This window comes from Cebus imitator, unplaced genomic scaffold, assembly GCF_001604975.1.
Source record: "Cebus imitator isolate Cc_AM_T3 unplaced genomic scaffold, Cebus_imitator-1.0 Scaffold36, whole genome shotgun sequence".
Lineage (NCBI taxonomy): Eukaryota > Metazoa > Chordata > Mammalia > Primates > Cebidae > Cebus > Cebus imitator.
In genome coordinates this window covers 6,388,991-6,407,856 of record NW_016107351.1, presented here as the reverse complement: position 1 = coordinate 6,407,856, position 18,866 = coordinate 6,388,991, and the positions used below count along the sequence as shown (strand labels likewise).

The 18,866-nt window shown below is 42.2% G+C and overlaps 1 protein-coding gene across 3 annotated transcripts in view; it reads left to right on the top strand.

The window, feature by feature from the left end:
• MFSD11 (major facilitator superfamily domain containing 11) overlaps positions 1 to 18,866 on the top strand; it is a 34,731-nt gene that overhangs the window by 9,505 nt on the left and 6,360 nt on the right. For all 3 annotated transcript variants that reach the window (XM_017525046.2, XM_017525049.2, XM_017525054.1), the window contains 3 exons: positions 3,475 to 3,515; positions 15,420 to 15,485; positions 17,812 to 17,937. In XM_017525046.2, coding sequence (XP_017380535.1) covers positions 3,475 to 3,515; positions 15,420 to 15,485; positions 17,812 to 17,937 — 233 coding nt within the window. The remainder of the gene's footprint in view (positions 1 to 3,474; positions 3,516 to 15,419; positions 15,486 to 17,811; positions 17,938 to 18,866) is intronic.

The window sequence follows — 18,866 nt, the reverse complement described above, 5'->3', positions numbered from 1 at the left end:
TTTTTGAGATGAAGTTTTGCTCTGTCACCCAGGCTGGAATGCAGTGGTGTGATCTGGGCTCACTGCAACCTCTGCCTCCTGGGTTCAAGAGATTCTCTTGCCTCAGCCTCCTCAGTAGCTGGGATTACAGGTTTGTGCTCCCAAGCATGGCTAATTTCAACTTTCAAGTCTTATTATTTAAGAATATATTTCATAGGGAAAGCTGCCATAGATTATGATTCCTCAGGTCTAGGCAAAGTAAATTGTAAACCTTCTGAGAAGGATTCATCATTCTAGGTAGGCCCCATTAGGAACATCTGTGGCTGGGACCAGGCACAGTAGCTCACACCTGTAATTCTAACACTTTAGGAGGCCAAGGAAGGTGGATTATTTGAGCTCAGGAGTTTAAGACCAGCCCGGGCAACATGGTGAAACATTTTCTTTTAAAGCACAAACCAGTAGTTATTGGAGGAGGAATCTGTGAAGATGCATACCACAAATTCAACAAAAACGGTGCCCCATTCCATCAGCACATGTTTGGTGTTGGTCCTAGAGGACGAATGCCACCCATCCCTGTTTTCAAGAAACTGCCAGTTTGGGGAGGTGGATGAGGGGTTCTGTAACTTGAGCAGGCACACTTCTAGAAATACTGCTCAGCCTTTGTAGCATTCTCTCTTCCTGAATCATCTCCTAAATTTGGAGGTTCTGTGTCTTTGTTCTACAAATAGCACTGACTTGTGGCAGCCCTCTTCTATGCCTGAGAAATATAGGAGTGAACAAGACAGATAAGTCCCTATTCTTACGGAACTTAATTTTAGAAGGAGTGGTAGACAGTACACATGTAAGAAAATGGCACAGTGAATGTTAGGAAGACTGAAAGGGGGACAGTGGGGTGGAGAGTAGGGTGGCTCCCTGAGACCTGCCTAGTGAGACATGAAGGTCAGCGGGTGGCCTTGGCCAAAGCCAGGCAGTGGGAAGGGTGTGGTGTGTTCTGGACTCCAAGAAGGAAGTGGATGCAGTAGGCAGGGTCAGATTATGTAAGCCAAGGTAAGGAAGTTTGCATTCTCTTCTTAGTGTGATTAGAAGCTGTTGAGGGTATAAGTAGAATAATTTTTTTTTTTTGAATGAGGAAATACTTGGAGAAATGACGTCACTTGTCTAAAATCACATAACTAATTAGTGGCAAAGCCAGGCCTCTGACTTTAAAGCCCTTGTTTCAACCAGTAGATCATTGTGTGTCCCAGCCTTGTCACAAGGAGGGCATTCATGGTTCTGCAGAGTTTTATTGCATATGATTCTAGTATAATTAAAAACTTATTTCTCAAAAGGAATCATGAAAGGAAAAGTCTGCTTTATTAACATTGCAGATGAATAAAAGCATACGATATCAATAAGAAGTCTGCCGTCGTCAGGATTGTTGTAGCTTAGGCATGTTGTTGCTCAGTCCTCAGATAGCTGCAGTTGCTCCATATATCACATTATATAGCCCACTTCCGTTTCCCATTGCAGAGAAAATGAGGCATAGGATGTACAGTGATTTAATGTTAGGTACTTCCTTGACTTCATCAGTCTTGGTAGATGAATAAGAAAAATATGTTTTAAGCTTTGGAACATGATTTCAAGCATATATAGTGTTTCAGCAGTAGTCTTGGTAAGCTGGAAAAGTCAGGGATTTTTTTTTTTTTTTTTTTTTTTTTTTTTTTTTTTTTCCTGAGATGGAGTCTCGCTCAGGCAGGAGTGCAGTGGCCAAATGTCAAATCACTGCAACCCCCGCCTCCCAGATTCAAGCAATTCTCATGTCTCAGCCTCCTGAGTAGCTGGGATTACAGGGGTGTACCACCACACCCAGCTAATTTTTAAAATATTTTTAGTAGAGACGGGGTTTCACCGTGTTGGCCAGGCTGGTCTCGAACTCCTGATCTCAAGTAATCTGCCCTCAAGTGATCAGCCTGCCTCGGGCTCCCAAAGTGTTGGGATGCCCTGCCCAAGCCAGTGATGTGACCTGCCTTGTATGGATAAATGAATTTGCAGGTTGCGATGAAAACCCACCTCTCTTAGCAGGGCAGGAGATAGATATGAATCCTTACCTTGGAAATGTTCCTGAGGTAAATATTAGTATAGATTGAAAAATAACCTTCCCTTTTAAAACCTGAGATTTGATGCCACTGTTGGTATAAAAACATACAACATATATAAAAATCCTGTCACCGGCTGGGCGCGGTGGCTCAAGCCTGTAATCCCAGCACTTTGGGAGGCCGAGGCGGGTGGATCACGAGGTCAAGAGATCGAGACCATCCTGGTCAACATGGTGAAACCCCGTCTCTACTAAAAATACAAAAAATTAGCTGGGCATGGTGGCGCGTGCCTGTAATCCCAGCTACTCAGGAGGCTGAGGCAGGAGAATTGCCTGAACCCAGGAGGCAGAGGTTGCAGTGAGCCGAGATGGCGCCATTGCACTCCAGCCTGGGTAACATGAGTGAAACTCCGTCTCAAAAAAAAAAAAAAAATTCCTGTCACACATTGGTTACAGGATATCTAGTTCCCAAAAACACCTCATCAGAAAGCACATAGCAGTCATCACCCATCAGTGCTTGAATTTTGATGTGAAGCCAACTGAGAGTTCAGTACCTGCCAAAGTCTCTTGGTTCTCAATACCCAAACAGTCATAGCAGCAAGGACATGAATGAAAGCTAACTTCAAGAAAGCCTTCATGATCCACATCCAAAGCCACTGCCTCTCGGGATGCAGACAGTAACAACAAAAGTCTCTGATGAGTTTTAATGCCAAAGAGCTTTTTCATGTAAGGGTGGTGGAAAATCGAGTACTCACAGATTATTTCTAGTTTGTAGGTGACAGGATAGGTCGGGTGTGGTGGCTCATACCTGTAATCTCAGTACTTTGGGATGCTGAGGCAGGTGGGTCACTTGAGCTCAGGAGTTCAAGACCAGCCTGGGCAACATGGTGAGGCCCCTACTTCTACCAAAACTACAGAAAATTAGACAGGTGTGGTGGGATTACAGAATCCCAGCTACTCAGAAGGCTGAGGTGGGAGGATTGCTAGTGGGAGGATCGCTTGAGCCTATGAGGTGGGGATGGCAGTGAGCCTAGATCACATCACTGCACTCCAGCCTGGGAGACGGAAGAGACCCTATCTCAAAAAAAATAAAAAACAAAAGCAACAGGATAAAGGGTACTTCTGTACTGCCTGAAGTATTACTGAGAAAGATGTGCATAAACACGTACAATAAGTGTAATCTGACAGAATCGTCTTCCATAGTTAATAGAGAGGCTCCCAGGTGGGACTTTAAACACCTGGAGCGAGGGTGTGGCCATGAAGGGACACCTGAGGCAAGGAGCTTTCGGGTCACTGGAAATGTACTTCAGACGTGGGAAGACAGGGTTTTTACAGACTTAAATGAAAATGTGATCATATTTTTGTTCTGTTCTTTTTTTTTTTCAAAAGGAAAAATACTTTATTTTATTTTGTGTTTTCAGGTCTGCCCAGAACAATCTGACAAAGGCAGTAGATGCTTTTAGTAAGTATTTTCTGTATCTGAAATCCAAGAACTGTTCAGGAACAGCTTCAGCATTTGCCTTTCCCCTTTTCCCTGGTAACTTTGGATTGATGACACCCCAGGGTTTGCATTTTTTCAGGTATGCTGCTCTGAAATATATTGGTCTTCCTTATAGACATCTCTCTAACATGGGGGTTGTGAGGGATGGATGATGATATGACAGTCCACTCGCCCAGGTGTGTGAGGGAGGTGGGAAGAGGCTGCAGAGCAGTCAGGTTCTCCCTGGAGTTGAGAGTCTCCTGGGATTTTTGCAGGGTAATTAGGAGCAGATTGTGGCCGGGTGTGGTGGCACATGACTGTAATCCCAGCACTTTCTGAGGCCGAGCCAGGCGGATCAGCTGAGGTCAGGAGTTTGAGAACAGCCTGGCTAACATGACGAAACCCAAGTTTTCTACTAAAAGTACAAAAACTTAGCCGGGCGTGGTGGCGTGCATCTGTAGTCCCAGCTACTCAAGAGGCTGAGTCAGGAGAATCTCTTGAACTGAGATTGCACCACTACATGCCAGCATGGGTGACAGAGGGAGACTCCATCTCAAAAAAAAAAAAAAGCAGATTGCTTGCTACTCCTTGGAGCAAAGCAGTAGCCCCAGCGGCCTAAAAGGTAGTAAGAAAAATCATGTTCATACATTGAGAAGTCTACCTGGCCAAAGACTCTGCTGAATTCTTTATGGTTTTTTTTTTTCTTCCTGACAACTTCATAACATTCTTGTAGTATCTTTATGGTTTTTTGTTTTCTTTTGTGTTGGTTTGGTTTTTTTGAGATAGAGTCTGATGATCTGCCCACCTCGGCCTCCCAAAGTGCTGGGATTACAGGCGTGAGCCACCATACCCAGCCTATGTTTTTCACTCTGTGTAATTCTCACAATTCTATGAGTATTATATAATATACACCTATCATTGTCTCAGTTTTATAGAACAGAAAACTGAGGCTTAGAGAAATAATTTAGGGTCCAGGCATGGTGGCTCATGCCTGTAATCCCAGCACTTTGGGAGGCTGAGGTGGGTGGATCACTTGAGGTCAGGAGTTCGAGACCAGCATGGCCAACATGGCAAAACCCTGTCTCTACTAAAAATACAAAATTAGGCGTGGTGGTGCGCACCCGTGGTCCTAGCTACTCAGAAGACTGAGGCAGGAGAATCACTTGAACCCAGGAGGCAGAAGTTGCAGTGAAATCGTGCTACTGCACTCCAGCCTGGGAGACAGAGTGAGACTCTCTCTCAAAAAAAAAAAAAAGGAAATTAAGTAATTTACCCAAGGTCAACTGGTTAGTAGGTGGCTGAGTTGAGATTTGAGTCAGATTCTCACAATTTCCTTCAGAAACTTGCAGTGAGTCCCTTTTGCTTCTGTGTAAGGTTCTCTCAGCTTCTTTGTCTTCCCAGGAGAGAGAATCTGACTAGTACAGTTATTCTCCATAAGGGAGCAGCCTTTTGGGGCCATGTGTATTCATTAAGCCTATTTTAGGTTACAGGGCCTTTATGACATATGGCCCTTATGGCCCTAGAGTACCTACGATTAGTTTGTAGGTTGCCTCAGGCTGGAGCGCAAATTCTTGATCTAATCAGCCATGGCCTGACTCAGATGACACAAATCATGTCGGCTCTTGACCAGGAATGTCTGTAGCTTCTTGTTTTAGAAAGGGCCTATGGGCATGGGAGTCTGAGCCTTACACACGTAGTCTATTGTTTCAGGAATACATTCATTGTTTTATGTATATATGTATATATATACATAAAACAATATACTTGGTTGCAGTGAGCCAAGATCGCGCCATTGCACTCCAGCCTGGGCAACAGTTTCCCAGGCTGGAGTGCAATGGCTCGATCTTGGCTCACTGCAATCTCTGCCTCCTGGGTTCAAGTGATTCACCTGCTTCAGCCTCCCAAGTAGCTGGGAATACAGGCATGTACCACCACGCCCAGCTAATTTTTGCATTTTTTAGTAGAGACAGGGTTTCTTCATTTTGGGTAAGCTGGTCTTGGACTCCTGACCTCAAGTGATCCGCTTACCTCAGCCTCCCAGAGTGCTGGGATTATAGGCATGAGCCACCACGCCCGGCCTGGGAATACATTCATAATTGTAAGTTGAGCTACACATTATAATTAAAAGGGGTATACTCTGACTCCCTTAGAAAGATAGGAGGTTATCACTATCAAAAGTGTGGCTTTCATCTTTGCAGGCCTAGAAACTTGTCTGTCAGAATGCCCATTATTAGGCCAGGCACAGTGGTTCATGCCTATAATCCCGGCACTTTGGGGAGGCCGAGGTGGGAGGATCACTTGAGGTCTGGCATTCAAGAACAGCCTGACCAACATAGTGAAACCCCATCTCTACTGAAAATACAAAAATTAGCCAGGTGTGGTGGTGGGTGCCTGTAATCCCAGCTACTCGGAAGCTGAGGCAGGAGAATTGCTTGAGCCCAGGAGGTGGAGTTGCAGTGAGCCAAGATTGCACCCTCGAATTCCAGCCTGGGCGACAGAGCGAGACTCCATCTCAAAATAAATAAATAAATAAAATACCCATTATTGATCACAGAGGCCAGAGGGGAAAAGGACTCAAGCTAAACTCATAGAAATTGCAATCTAACCATTTATGATGGCACTTAACCTTTTTTAGTGAGCCCTTTCATAGATAATTCCTTCTTGTTGTCAGCAGACTAGAAAGCCACATTGGCTTACTTGGTGAGCTTGGAGTCATTAAAGCGAGGTAGGTGACCTGGCTTATGGGATGGTGCCGCCAGCCATGATGAGGCTTGGTGCAGCCTCCCTGCTCCATCATAGATCCCTCTCTGGCTGTCTGCTGATGTTAACCAGTTTCAGGACATCTCACCTAGATTGTTGGACAGTCTTTGCCTCAACTCTGGCTGTAAAAGAAGGCACTGACACATTTTGGGCCACATGCTTTGCATTACAGAGCTAGTCAGTTACATGGTAGGATTGATTTGTTATAGGATATTGGGCCATCAGGTTTGAATAGGGAGAAGGAAGGCAGCAGCCAAATAAGGTACGGTACATACAGTGCTTTAGGGAAAGTAGGCTCAGGCCAGTTCCTGGGCAATTGGGGTGCAACAGGAGGTTGTGAGGTGGCGAGGGGGCCAGAGGCACAGGGAGAGAGGGAGAATGAATGGCAAGGCTTCATGTGGCCTGTGTGTGGCCAGTGCTTCATTTCTTGATTAATCATGACATTCCTGTGGTCGGGGCTATGATGGATGTTGTACAGAGAAGATTCCTACATACTCTCTAGTATTGTTTTTTTAAGAGACGGGGTCTCGCTATGTTGCCCAGGCTGGAGTGCAGTGGCTATTCACAGGTGCGATCCCACTACTGATCAGCACCGAAGTTTTGACCTGCGCTATTTCTGACCTGGGCCAGTTCACCCTTCCTTAGGCAACCTGATGATTCCCTGCTCCCGGGAGGTCACCATGTTGATGCTGAACTTAGTGCGGACACCCAATCCGCATAGCGCACTACAGCCCAGAACTCCTGGGCTCAAGAGATCCTCACACCTCAGCCTCCCAAGTAGCTGGGACTATAGGCACGTGCCACTGTGCCCAGCTCCTACATACTATCTAAAAGCAGTTAATTCCTGAACTGAATTTATACTTTTAATGTGCTTCTCAAATATGTCCGTAAAGTTTTTAAACATTTATTTTTTGATTTTGAGGAAACAGTGCTAAAGTTCTTCTGCTAGGATCAATGTCTGAAAATATCCAAGAAAATGTTCTCAAAGGAGGCAAGAGACTTAACCTCATAAATACCAAAACCTATTATGGATTCATTTGCAAACACCAGAATAGCAAGACCAATGAAACAAAGTCTAGAATCAGGTGCATGCTCATATAGGAATATAGGCCATAAAACAAGTGAGTCTTAAGCAAGGCTAGATAGCTGACTGCTTAGAAAAATATAGAGATCCATACTTTATATTAAAACTTCTGATAGATTAAAGGTTAAATGTAAAAATGAAACTATAAAAGTAATTGAGGCCAGGTACAGTGGCTCATGCCTGTAATCCCAGCACTTTGGGAAGCCAAGATGGTGGGTGGATTGCTTGAGCCCAGGAGTTCAAGACCAGTCTGGGCAACATGGTGCATCTCTCTCTCTGCAAAAAGTACGAAAATGGCCAGGTGTTCAGGTGTGCACTTGCAGCCCCAGCTTCTTGGAAGGCTGAGGTGGAAGGATTGCTTGAGCTCTGGAGGTTGAGGCTGCAGTAAGTGGTGACGGTGCCACTGCACTCCAGCCTGGGCACAGAGTAAGACCAGGTCGCACAAAAAAAAAAAGTGATTGAAGAAATAAATGTAAAATTTCAGTTAACACAACCTAACAAACTTAAAATGGCAAGGAAAATCTGGGGAAAATATTTGCAATATGTGTGAGCATAAACACTCTGGTAGAAAGTAGGCATTTTACAAATATGGAAAAAATTGTTATAACTTAAGTATAATTGACCCTTGAACAATGTGGGGCATGGACACTCCAATCCACACCACCCATCCCCTACACACAGTTGAAAATCCACATATAATTTTTTACTCTCTCAAAACTTAACTAAGCTCACTGTTCACTGGAAACCTTACTGATAACATAAACAGTGACTAATGTATATTTTGGGCCAGGTGCAGTGGCTCACACCAATAGTCCCAGCACTTTGGGAGGCCAAAGATGGGAGGATCACTTGAGCTTAGGAGTTCGAGACCAGCCTCAGCAACATAGTGATGCCTTATCTCTACTAAAAATTAAAAGAAAAAATATTAACTGGGCCTGGTGGTGCATCCTAGCTGTTAATACTTGGAAGGCTGAGGCAGGAGGATCAGTTGAGCCTGGGAGACTGAGGCTGTAGTGAACTGTGATCACACCACTACATTCTAGCCTGGGTGACAGAGCAAGACCCTGTCTCAAAAAAACAAAACAAAAAACCTATATGTTTCTTTTTCTTTTTTTTTTTTTTTTTTGAGATGGACTCGCACTCTGTCATCCAGGCTGGAGTACAGTGGCACAACCTCAGTTTACTACAATCTCTGCCTCCTGGGTTCAGTTAATTTTCCTGCTTCAGTCTCCTGAGTAGCTGGGATTATAGGTGCCTGCCACCAAGCCTAGCTAATTTTTTTTGTATTTTTAGTAGAGATGGGGTTTTACCAGGCTGGTCTCAAACTCCCAACCTCAAGTAATCTGCCCACCTTGGCCTCCCAAAGTGCTGGGACTATAGGCGTGAGCCATGCATATTTTATATGCATATTATATACTGTAGATTTAGAATAAAGTAAGCTAGAGGAAAGAAAAAACTAAGAAAATCGTAAGGAGGCCAGGTGCGGTGGCTCATGCTTGTAATCCCAGCACTTTTTGGGAGGCTGAGGCGGGCAGATCACCTGAGGTCAGGAGTTCAAGACCAGCCTGGCCAACATGGTGAAACCCTGTCTCTACTAAAAATACAAAAATTAGCTGGGCGTGATGGTGGGTGCCTATAATCCCAGCTACTCAGGTGGCTGAGACAAGAGAATTGCTTGAACCAGGGTGTGGGGGCGGACTGCAGTGAGCCATGCTGCTTTACTCCAGCCTGGGCAAAAGAGAGAAACTCTGTCTCAAAAAAAAAAAAAAAGAAAAGAAAATCATAAGGAAGAGAAACTGTATTTACTCTTTGTTGAGTGGAAGTGGATCATCTGGATCTTCATCTTCATTGTCACATTGAGAAAGAAGAGGAGGGAGCGGTTGGTCTTGCCATCTAAGGGGTGGCAGAGGTATAAGAAAGTCAGCACAGAAGTGGACCCCTGAAGTTCAAACCCATGTTGTTAAAGGGTCAACTATGTAAGAAGTGCAAATTAGAAATAGTTTTTTCTTTTTCTTTTTTTTTTTTTTGAGGCAGAGTCTTGGGAGTTCTCTTATCACCCAGGCTGGAGTGCAGTGGTACAATCTCGGCTCACTGTAACCTCTGCCTCTTAGGTTCAAGGGATTCTCCTGCCTCAGCCTCCTGAGTAGCTGGGATTACAGGTGTATGCCACCATACCTGGCTAATTTTTGTATTTTTAGTAGAGATGGGGTTTCGTTATATTTGCCAGGCTGGTCTTGAACTCCTGACCTCAGATGATCCATCCGCCTTGGCCTTCCAAAGTGCTGGGATTACAGGCGTGAGCCACTGTGCTTGGCCAGAAACAGTTTCTGTCAGATTTCAAAAGCTAAACCATAATTCTCAATATTATGGGTGGGGGAGGCGGGCAAGGGCAGGTAATGACATGCGTAAGACCACATTGCTGGTATATACTTGTATTACTTTATAAAAAGTGATGTGTCGGCTGGGCGAGGTATCTCACACCTTGGGAGGCTGAGGTGGGCATATCACCTGAGATCAGGAGTTCAAGACCAGCCTGATCAATATGGTGAAACCCTGTCTCTACTAAAAATACAAAAATTAGTTGGATGTGGTGGCAGGTGCCTGTAGTCCCAGCTACTCGGGAGGCTGAGACAGAAGAATTGCTTGAACCAGGGAGGCGGAGGTTGCACTGAGCTGAGATCATGCCACTGCACTCCAGCCTGGGTGACAGCAAGACTCCATCTCAAAAAAATAAAATAAAATAAATAAATAAAAAGTGATGTGTCATTAGGTATCAAAAGCAATAAAAATGTTTATAACCTTTGCCCTAGTGGGATAACTAATAAGATTATCTAATAAGATTATCCTCAGGAAATAATTAAATATTGTGGCAAGATCTAGCTACTCAGATGTTTTTACTAGTGAGATACTAGAAATAATTTAAGTATTCAACTGTGAGATATTAGTACATCTATTTAATAGATTACCCAAGCCATAAAAATGATCTCTGTGAATATACAAAATATTTTACTATATATTATGTGAAAACAAACGATAGAGTATATGTAGAATTTGTGTTTGTGAAAAGTGCATGGGAAATGTCTGAAAGGAGATTCATTAAGGTGTTAGATTCTGGTTTTTTTTAATTGAGATACAATTCATATACCATCTGATTCACCCATTTAATCAATTTAAAGAATTCATTGCAAATTCAGTACAACTTATTACATTCACAGAGTTGTGTCACCATCACTATACTCAATTTTAGAGCATTTTCCCTATACACATTAGAGTCACTTCTCATTCCCGCCTCCTAATTCAACCTCCCTGAGGCACTCCCACTTTCTCCCCTTTCACCACGACTTGCAGCCATTCCTCTACTTTCTGTCTATAGATTTGCCTATTCCGGGCATTTTATGTAAATAGAATTGTACAACATGTGGTCTTTTGTGCCTGGTTTCTTAAAAGAAACATAATGGTTTCAAGGCTCGTTCATGTCACAGTATATTATAAAATTTGAGTTGTTCTATATTTTATGTATTATGAGTAATACCTAAAGTTCGTGTACAAGTTTTTGTGTGGATATGTTTTCAGATCTCTTAGATACACACCTAGGAATGGTGGAATTGCTGGGTCATGTGGGATCTCACTGCTTAGTCTGCAGGGGAACTGCCAGATTGCACCACTTTACATTCCTACTAGCAGGAGAGGAGAGCGCCAGTGTTTCCACGTGCTTGTACTTATTTTCTGGTAGTGGTTTTTTTTTTTTTTTGGTTATAGCCATCCTAGTGGGTGTGAAATGGTGTCTCATTGTGGTATATTTATATATACTTTTGTTTGTTTGTTTTCCTGATCTCAAGTGATCCACCTGTATTGGCCTCCTAAAATGTTAGGATTACAGGTGTGAGTCACCGTGTCCAGCCCTAGTTACATGCTTTGCCTATTGTTAAATTTTAAATTTGATTCTGTTTTTATTAATGAGTTGTCAGAATTTATTGTATATTCTAGATAAAAGTTCCATATATATGATTTACAAATATTTTCTCCCATTGTGTTTCAGCAAGGACTCTAGGAAAACAAACAAGTGTTTTCACCTGTTCTATAGATTGACTTTTCATTTTCTATCTTTTTTTTTTTTGGAGATGGAGTCTCGCTCTGTCACCCAGGCTGGAGTACAGTGCCATGAACTTGGCTCACTGCAGCCTTCACCTCCCGGGTTCAAACAGTTCTGCCGCAGCCTCCCAAGTAGCTGGGACTACAGGCACATGTCGCCACACCTGGCTGAGTTTTTCTATTTTAGTTTTGGTTTCACCATATTGCCCAGGCTAGTCTTGAACTCCTGAGCTCAGGCCATCCACCCACCTCAGCCTCCCAAAGTGCTAGGATTACACAGGCATGAGCCACCGCACCTGGCCCGACTTTTCAATTTCTTGATGGTATCTTCTGAAGCACAAAACTTAAGAAAGGAATTCCCCAACTTCATCGAGGTATAACTGACAAAATAGGCATGTATTTATGATGTACAATGTGTTTTTGTTTTTTTTTGTTTTTTTTTTTAGACAGAATCTTGCTCTGTCACCCAGGCTGGAGTGCAGTGGCACAATCTCAGCTCACTGCAACCTCGCCTCCTGGGTTCAAGTGATTCTGGTGCCCCAGCCTTCTGAGTAGCTGGGATTACAGGATTTACTGCCACGCCAAGCTAATTTTTTTTGTACTTTTTTCTTTTAATTTTTATTTACACAGTGTCCAGGAAATTTTGTGTGTGTGTGTGTGTTTTCAGTAGAGATGGGATTTTACCGTGTTGGCCAGGCTAGTCTTGAACTCCGGCCCTCAAGCAATAAGCCTGCCTCCCCAAGTTCTGGGACTTACAGGCGTGAGCCCCGGTGCCCAGCCACATGTTTTGATATATGTATATATTGTGAAATGATGGCCACACTCAAGCTAGTTAAGATATTCATCACCTTACATAGTTATTTTTGTGTGTGTGTGTAATGAGAACATTTAAGATCTACTTTCCAACCAAATTTCAAGTATACAATAGAGTGTTATTAACTATCAATACCAACTTGTACATTAGATTCCCAGAACTCACTCATCCTGCCTAACAGAAACTTTGTACTCCCTAACCAGCATCTCTCTGTTTCCCCACTCCCCAGCCCCGGCAGCCACTATGCTACTCTCTGCTTCTATGAGTTTGACTTTTTAATATTCCATATATAAGTAAGATCATGTAGTATTTGTCTTTCTGTGTCTGGCTTATTTCACTTAGTGTAATGCCCTCCAGGTTCATCCATGTTGTCCCAAACGGCAGGATTTTCTTTTATAAGGCTGAATAATATACCATTGTATATTTCACATTTTCTTTATTCATCCGTTGAAGGACACTTATGTTTCCATGTCTTTGCTATATGATTAATACACACACACATAGTAGTGCTGTAATGGACGTGGGAGTGCAGCTGTTTCCTTGGATATATGCCTAGAAGTGGACTTGGCTGGATCATAACATATTTTTAGTTTTTTGAGGACGCTCCATATTGTTCTACATATTTGCTGTACCAATTTACATTCTCACCAATAACGTACAAGGGTTGTCTTTTCTCCACATCCTCACCAACACTTGTTATCTTTTGTCTTTGTGACATTAGCCATCCTAACAGGTGTGAGGGGATATCTTACTGTGGCTTTGATAAAGTTTTTCATTTTGATGTTGTCAATTTATTTGGTTTTTCTTTTATTGTGTGTGCTTTTGATGTCCTGAGATTTTGCCTCACCCGAGCTCCTGAAAATTTACTCCTATATTTTCTTCTAAGAGTTTTTTTTTAATTTATTTAGTTTTAGCTCTTACATTTAGGTCTGTGATTCATTTTGAGTGAATTTTTGCATATGGTTTGAGATAGGAGTCCAGCTTTATTCTTTTGCATGTCAATATCCTGTTGTTGTAGTGCCAGTTCCAGAAAAGTGTTTTTTCCACATTGAATCGTGTTGTCACTCTAAAGTCAGTTGACTGTAAATATAAATGTTTATCTCTAGGTAGATGGATATATCCCTATGCCATTACCATGCTGTGTTGATTACTGTCTGTTTTGAAATCAGAAAGTGTGAATCCACCAATTTTGTTACTTCTCAAGATTATTTTGGCTATTGTGGGTCCCTTGAATTTCCATATAATTTTTCTTTTTTCTTTTTTTGAGACAGGGCCTTGATCTGTCACCCAAGGTGGAGTGCAGTGGCATGGTCACAGCTCACTATAGCCTCAGCCTCCTGGGCTCAAGTGATCTTCCCATCTCAGCCTCCCAAGTAGCTGAGACTACAGGTGTGCACCACCATGCCTGACTAATTTTTGTAGTTTTTTGTAGAGACTCGATTTTGCCATGTCGCCCAAGTTGGTCTTGAACTCCTGAGCTCAAGCAATTCTGCCAACTCAGCCTCCCAAATTGTTGGGATTGTAGGCATGAGCCACCAGGCCTGGCCATGAATTTTAGGATCAATGTATTTCTGCAAACAGATTGATGGGTTTTTTAAAATAGACTTTATTTTTTTAGAGCATTTTTATGTTCATAGCAAAACTGAGCAGAAAGTATAGCGCTCTCATATAGTCCCTACACCACACATACAGAGCTTCCCGCTGTTATTCATGTTCCCCACCAGAGCACATTTGTTATAATGAGCCTACACTGACATGTCATTATGACCTAAAGACCATGGTTTACATTAGGATTCACTCTTGGTGTGGTACATTTAATGGGTTTGTACAAATATATAATGACATTCTTATGTCATTATAGTATCATACTAGATAATCTTTTAGAGTTTCTTTTTGTTGGCTAAATGTTCTGATTATTCTAAAATGAACATGTGGCCGGGCATAGTGGCTCATGCCTATAATCCTAGCACTTCGGGAGGCTGAGGTGGGTGAATCACCTGAGGTCAGGAGTTCAGGACCAGCCTGGCCAACATGGTGAAACCCCATCTCTACTAAAAGTACAAAAAAATTAGCCAGGCATGGTGGTACGTGACTATAATCCCAGCTACTTGGGAGACTTAGGCAAGAGAATTGCTTGAACCCGAGAGGCAAAGGCTGCAGTGAGCTAAGATCGTGCCACTGTACTCCAGCCTGGGTGACAGAGTGAGACTCCTCTGTCTCAAAAAATAAATAAATAAAATGAACATGGTTTGCTAGTGGAATTTTTTGAAAATAAAAGTATTGTTTTAAACCTTGTATTGGTCATATATTTTTTCCTGGAAATACTTGAAAATGATTGGTAAAAATGCCTTATTATATTTATTCTTAGTATATTTCAGTGAAATTAGAGAAAAACATCCTTTCTTACATATGGAGAGATTTAGGACAGTGTTTGTGACTTATGTATGTTTTGTGACCAGCAAATAAATCACAATTAAAATCTGGATCCACTGTTAGTTTTGTATAATCGAATAGTGGTCCTTAAGTTATGGTTTCAGACAAGTCAGTTAAATTAAATGTGGAGTTTTTAGAAATGCATTATCCATTGCAGATTTCCACTAAATTAACAGTGTAAAAAGAAACTTTAAAGTGACTAGCAACAAATATGCACAACTCAAGTTTCAGTCCTCAGAGCTACAGAGTCAGAATCTTGGGAAGTGGCGCCCAGCTCCTATATGGCCAAAAAGCTGCCCTGTGGTTCTGATCTTGAGTCCAGTCTTAAAGCTGCTCCATTATAATTCTTTAGGGAAGTCAGAGCTTTGCTGATGTTTGACTTCCTGAAGAGCCTAATGTTTAATCATGCCTTTTGAAGTACTTTGTTGTTTTGTTTGATTCTATTTTTTTTCCTCCTATTCATGTTTTTGTCACAAGAGCTGGAAAATGTGCTGAGGAAAATGTGACCATAGAATTTATTTAAGCACTTGAAATAAGCATTTTATTTATAGGGCAAATTTAGTTCATGCCTTAAGCATTTTAATCTGAAACTTCTATTCCAAAGTGTTCCTTTACTGGCATTATTGGCAAGGGATGTTTTGGTTGAAGGAATGTTTTATTAACTAAAATCTAGTTAAGTCCTCTTAAATTTTTTTCTTTACAGAAAAGTCTTTTAAGTTATGTGTCACCAAGGAGATGCTCCTTCTTAGTATTACAACTGCTTATACAGGTAATGGAATTACTGTTCTTGTTTTCTCTTGCTGCATAATGACAATAAAGGGGTTGAAAACAATAGCCACGTTATTATTTCTCACAATTCTGTGCATTGACTGGGCTCAGTGGATGGTTCTTCTGATGGAATTACTTGGGGTCTCTTGTGGCTGCTGTTAGAGGGTGGCTGGGGCTAGAACTTCCAAGATAGTTTTCTTCATGTGCCACCTTCACTGGGGTCAGATGAAAGGCTGAGTATCTCTCTCTTCCTGTAGTCTCAGAGCTTCTCTTCATCTGCACAACCCCCTCCATAAGATCTCCTGTGACCCAGCAGGATAGCTACACAGCTTAGTTAATGGGCTGATGGCTCCAAAAAAGGCAACAGGAAAGACTACCAGACTTGAGTCCAGTAAAAAAGCTCAGACTTCAGTCCAGCCCAGCATCACTTCTGCTGCATTCTGTTGGTGACGGCAAATCACAGGGTCACCCCAAATTCAATGTGGGAGGATTCTGCACAAGGTTTAGAAAAACCACAACACGTGGCTCATTGGGACCAGTGGTTTTAGGGCAACACAGAGCACTGCAGAAAATAACCATGAAGAGATCTGTAACTTTAATGGTTCATGCCTGTAATCCCAGCACTTTGGGAGGCTGAGGTGGGTGAATTGCTTGAGCCCAAGAGTTCAAGACCAGCCTGGGCAACATGGTGAAACCCCGTCTCTACTAAAAATACATGAAATTACCTGAGCGTGGTGGTGCATGCCTGTAGCCCCAGCCATTTGGGAGGCTAAGGTGGGAGGGTCATCTGAGCTCAGGAAGTCAAGGTTGGAATGAGCTGAGATAGCACCACTGCACTCCAGCCTAGGCAACGGGAATGAGACCTTTGTCTCAAGAAAAAGAAAGAAATCATTTCTAATGAAATAGAAGCACAACATAATGTGGTATAACGTGGAGTACCCTTAGGTCAAGAATGATGAGGTAATTTGTTTTCTTTTTAAAAATGCTGTAATTTGCTGATTAATCTTTTGCCTTTATGTACCCTACATAGGTATGACATATTTTTAGGTGAAATAGAATAAACATTAAACATCTTTAAAATTCATAGTTAAGGTTTTGTAGCATTAGGGAATCAAGGTCCCCTACTGATTTACTCTAATTTTTTAATCTTAGGAATTTTCTTTACCTAGAAAAAGGGGTTTAATTAAAACATGGTGGGGCTTTTAAGCCACATTGGATAGTATGTATTGGCTTTCCATTATAATAAGAACATAATCCAATAGGGGCCGGGCACAGTGGTTCACGCCTGTAATCCCAGGACTTTGGGAGACCAAGGTAGGCAGATAACCTGAGATCAGGAGATGGAGACCAGCCTGGCCAACATGGCAAAACCCCATCTCTACTAAAAATACAAAAATTAGCCAGGTGTGGTGGTGCACTCCTGTAATCCCAGCTACTTGGGAGGCTGAGGCAGAGAGAATTGCTTGAACCCAGGAGACGGAGGTTGCAGTGAGCCGAGATCATGCCGCTGCACACCAGCCTGGATGACATAGCGGGACTCCCTCTCAAAAAAAAAAAAAAAAGAAAGAAAGAAAGAAATGTTCCCATTTCCTTGGAAAGCTGCTAACAAGCTAATGAGCATATTAGTCTTCACTCTTATAAAGTTATGTTAATTATCACCTCTGCCCATCTCTGCCTGCATGGAGAGTGACAGGTTTTAGCATAAGGATATCTGTTCATTTGTGTTGTATACTTTTATCTGAAATATATGGCAGATGCTGTCTTGTGGTATCTTAATTTTAGCTGCTATAATAAATTTCCATAGACTGTGGCTCAAACAATAGACATGTATTTTTCATGGTTCTGGAGGCTGGGAAGTCCAAGTGCAAGATGTCGCCACGTGCAGCTTCTGGTGTGGCTGTTCCTGGTTGTAGACAGCTGCCTTCTTGCAGTTTCTTCCCACGGCAGAGAGTGGACAGGAAGCAAGCTCTCTGCTGTGTCTTTTTATACGGGCACCAATCACATTGTGAGGGTTCCACCCTCATGACCTGATTGCTTCCCAAAGGTCCCATCTCCAAATACCATCATGTTTTGGTGAATTTGAGTTTCAACATGTGAATTTAGGGGGACACAAACATTTAATCCATAACATGAAGCTAATTCCATTTCATCGGTTACATCACATCAGATTATGCTCTGCTTAGGGATTAATATTTCAGTCTCTGTGGGTTGTTTTATGTGTGTTTACTACTCAAGCATTCATTCATTTGTCAGATACTACTAGATGGGAAGATAAAAGTGAATGTATAAATTACATGGTTTTTTTTTTTTTTTTTTTTTAACTAAAGGTCTGGAGTTAACTTTCTTTTCTGGTGTATATGGAACCTGTATTGGTGCTATAAACAAATTTGGAGCAGAAGAGAAAAGCCTTATTGGACTTTCTGGCATTTTCATCGGCATTGGAGAAATTTTAGGTTGGTTTTAAAAAAAGCATTTGCATTAAAAACACCAGTTCATTATAGTTAAAACAGAAATTTTAAGTGTACTTCACCTCTTTGTCCTTGAATTTCTGTTTTTTTTTTTTTTAATTGTATTTTAGATTTTGGGGTACATGTGAAGAACATGCAAGTTTGTTGTTGTTTTTGTTTTTTGGAGACGGAGTCTCGCTCTGTTGCCCAGGCTGGAGTGCAGTGGCTTGATTTTGGCTCACTGCAACCACCACTTCCTAGATTCAAGCGATTCTCCTGCCTCAGCCTTTCAAGTAGCTGAGACTACAGGCGCATACCACCACGCCCAGCTAGTATTTCGTATTTTCAGTAGAGACAGCGTTTCACCATGGTAGCCAGGATGGTCTCAATCTCCTGACCTCGTGATCTGCCTACCTCGGCCTTCCAAAGTGCTGGGATTATAGGCGTGAGCCACTGCACCTGGCCCAATTTGATTTTTCTACTTACTTGTACCCAAACATGTATGTTTTTATTTTTGTATTATTACTATGCTAGTATAACTAAATTATAAAACATTTGCAAAATAATTCACAGATGGAAACCCTGCATAAGAAAACATGGTGTCTCTCTACTTTTCCTCTTAAAATACTTAGAATGTCTTGAAATTCTTGACTCTCTTTCTTTGGTTCCCTGACACCAACTGGGTGTCCAACAGCTCAGTCCTGTTCTAGCACTTAGCTATCCAGCATTAGTGTCAGATTTCACAAGTTTAAGGGTTCAGTCCTACAGACAGACAGTCGTGGGTCCATAGGCCTCTCAGGCACTTCTCACTGACTTGGACAAAAATTTGGAGATTCCCTGCCGGGCGCGGTGGCTCAAGCCTGTAATCCCAGCACTTTGGGAGGCCGAGGCGGGTGGATCACGAGGTCAAGAGATCGAGACCATCCTGGTCAACA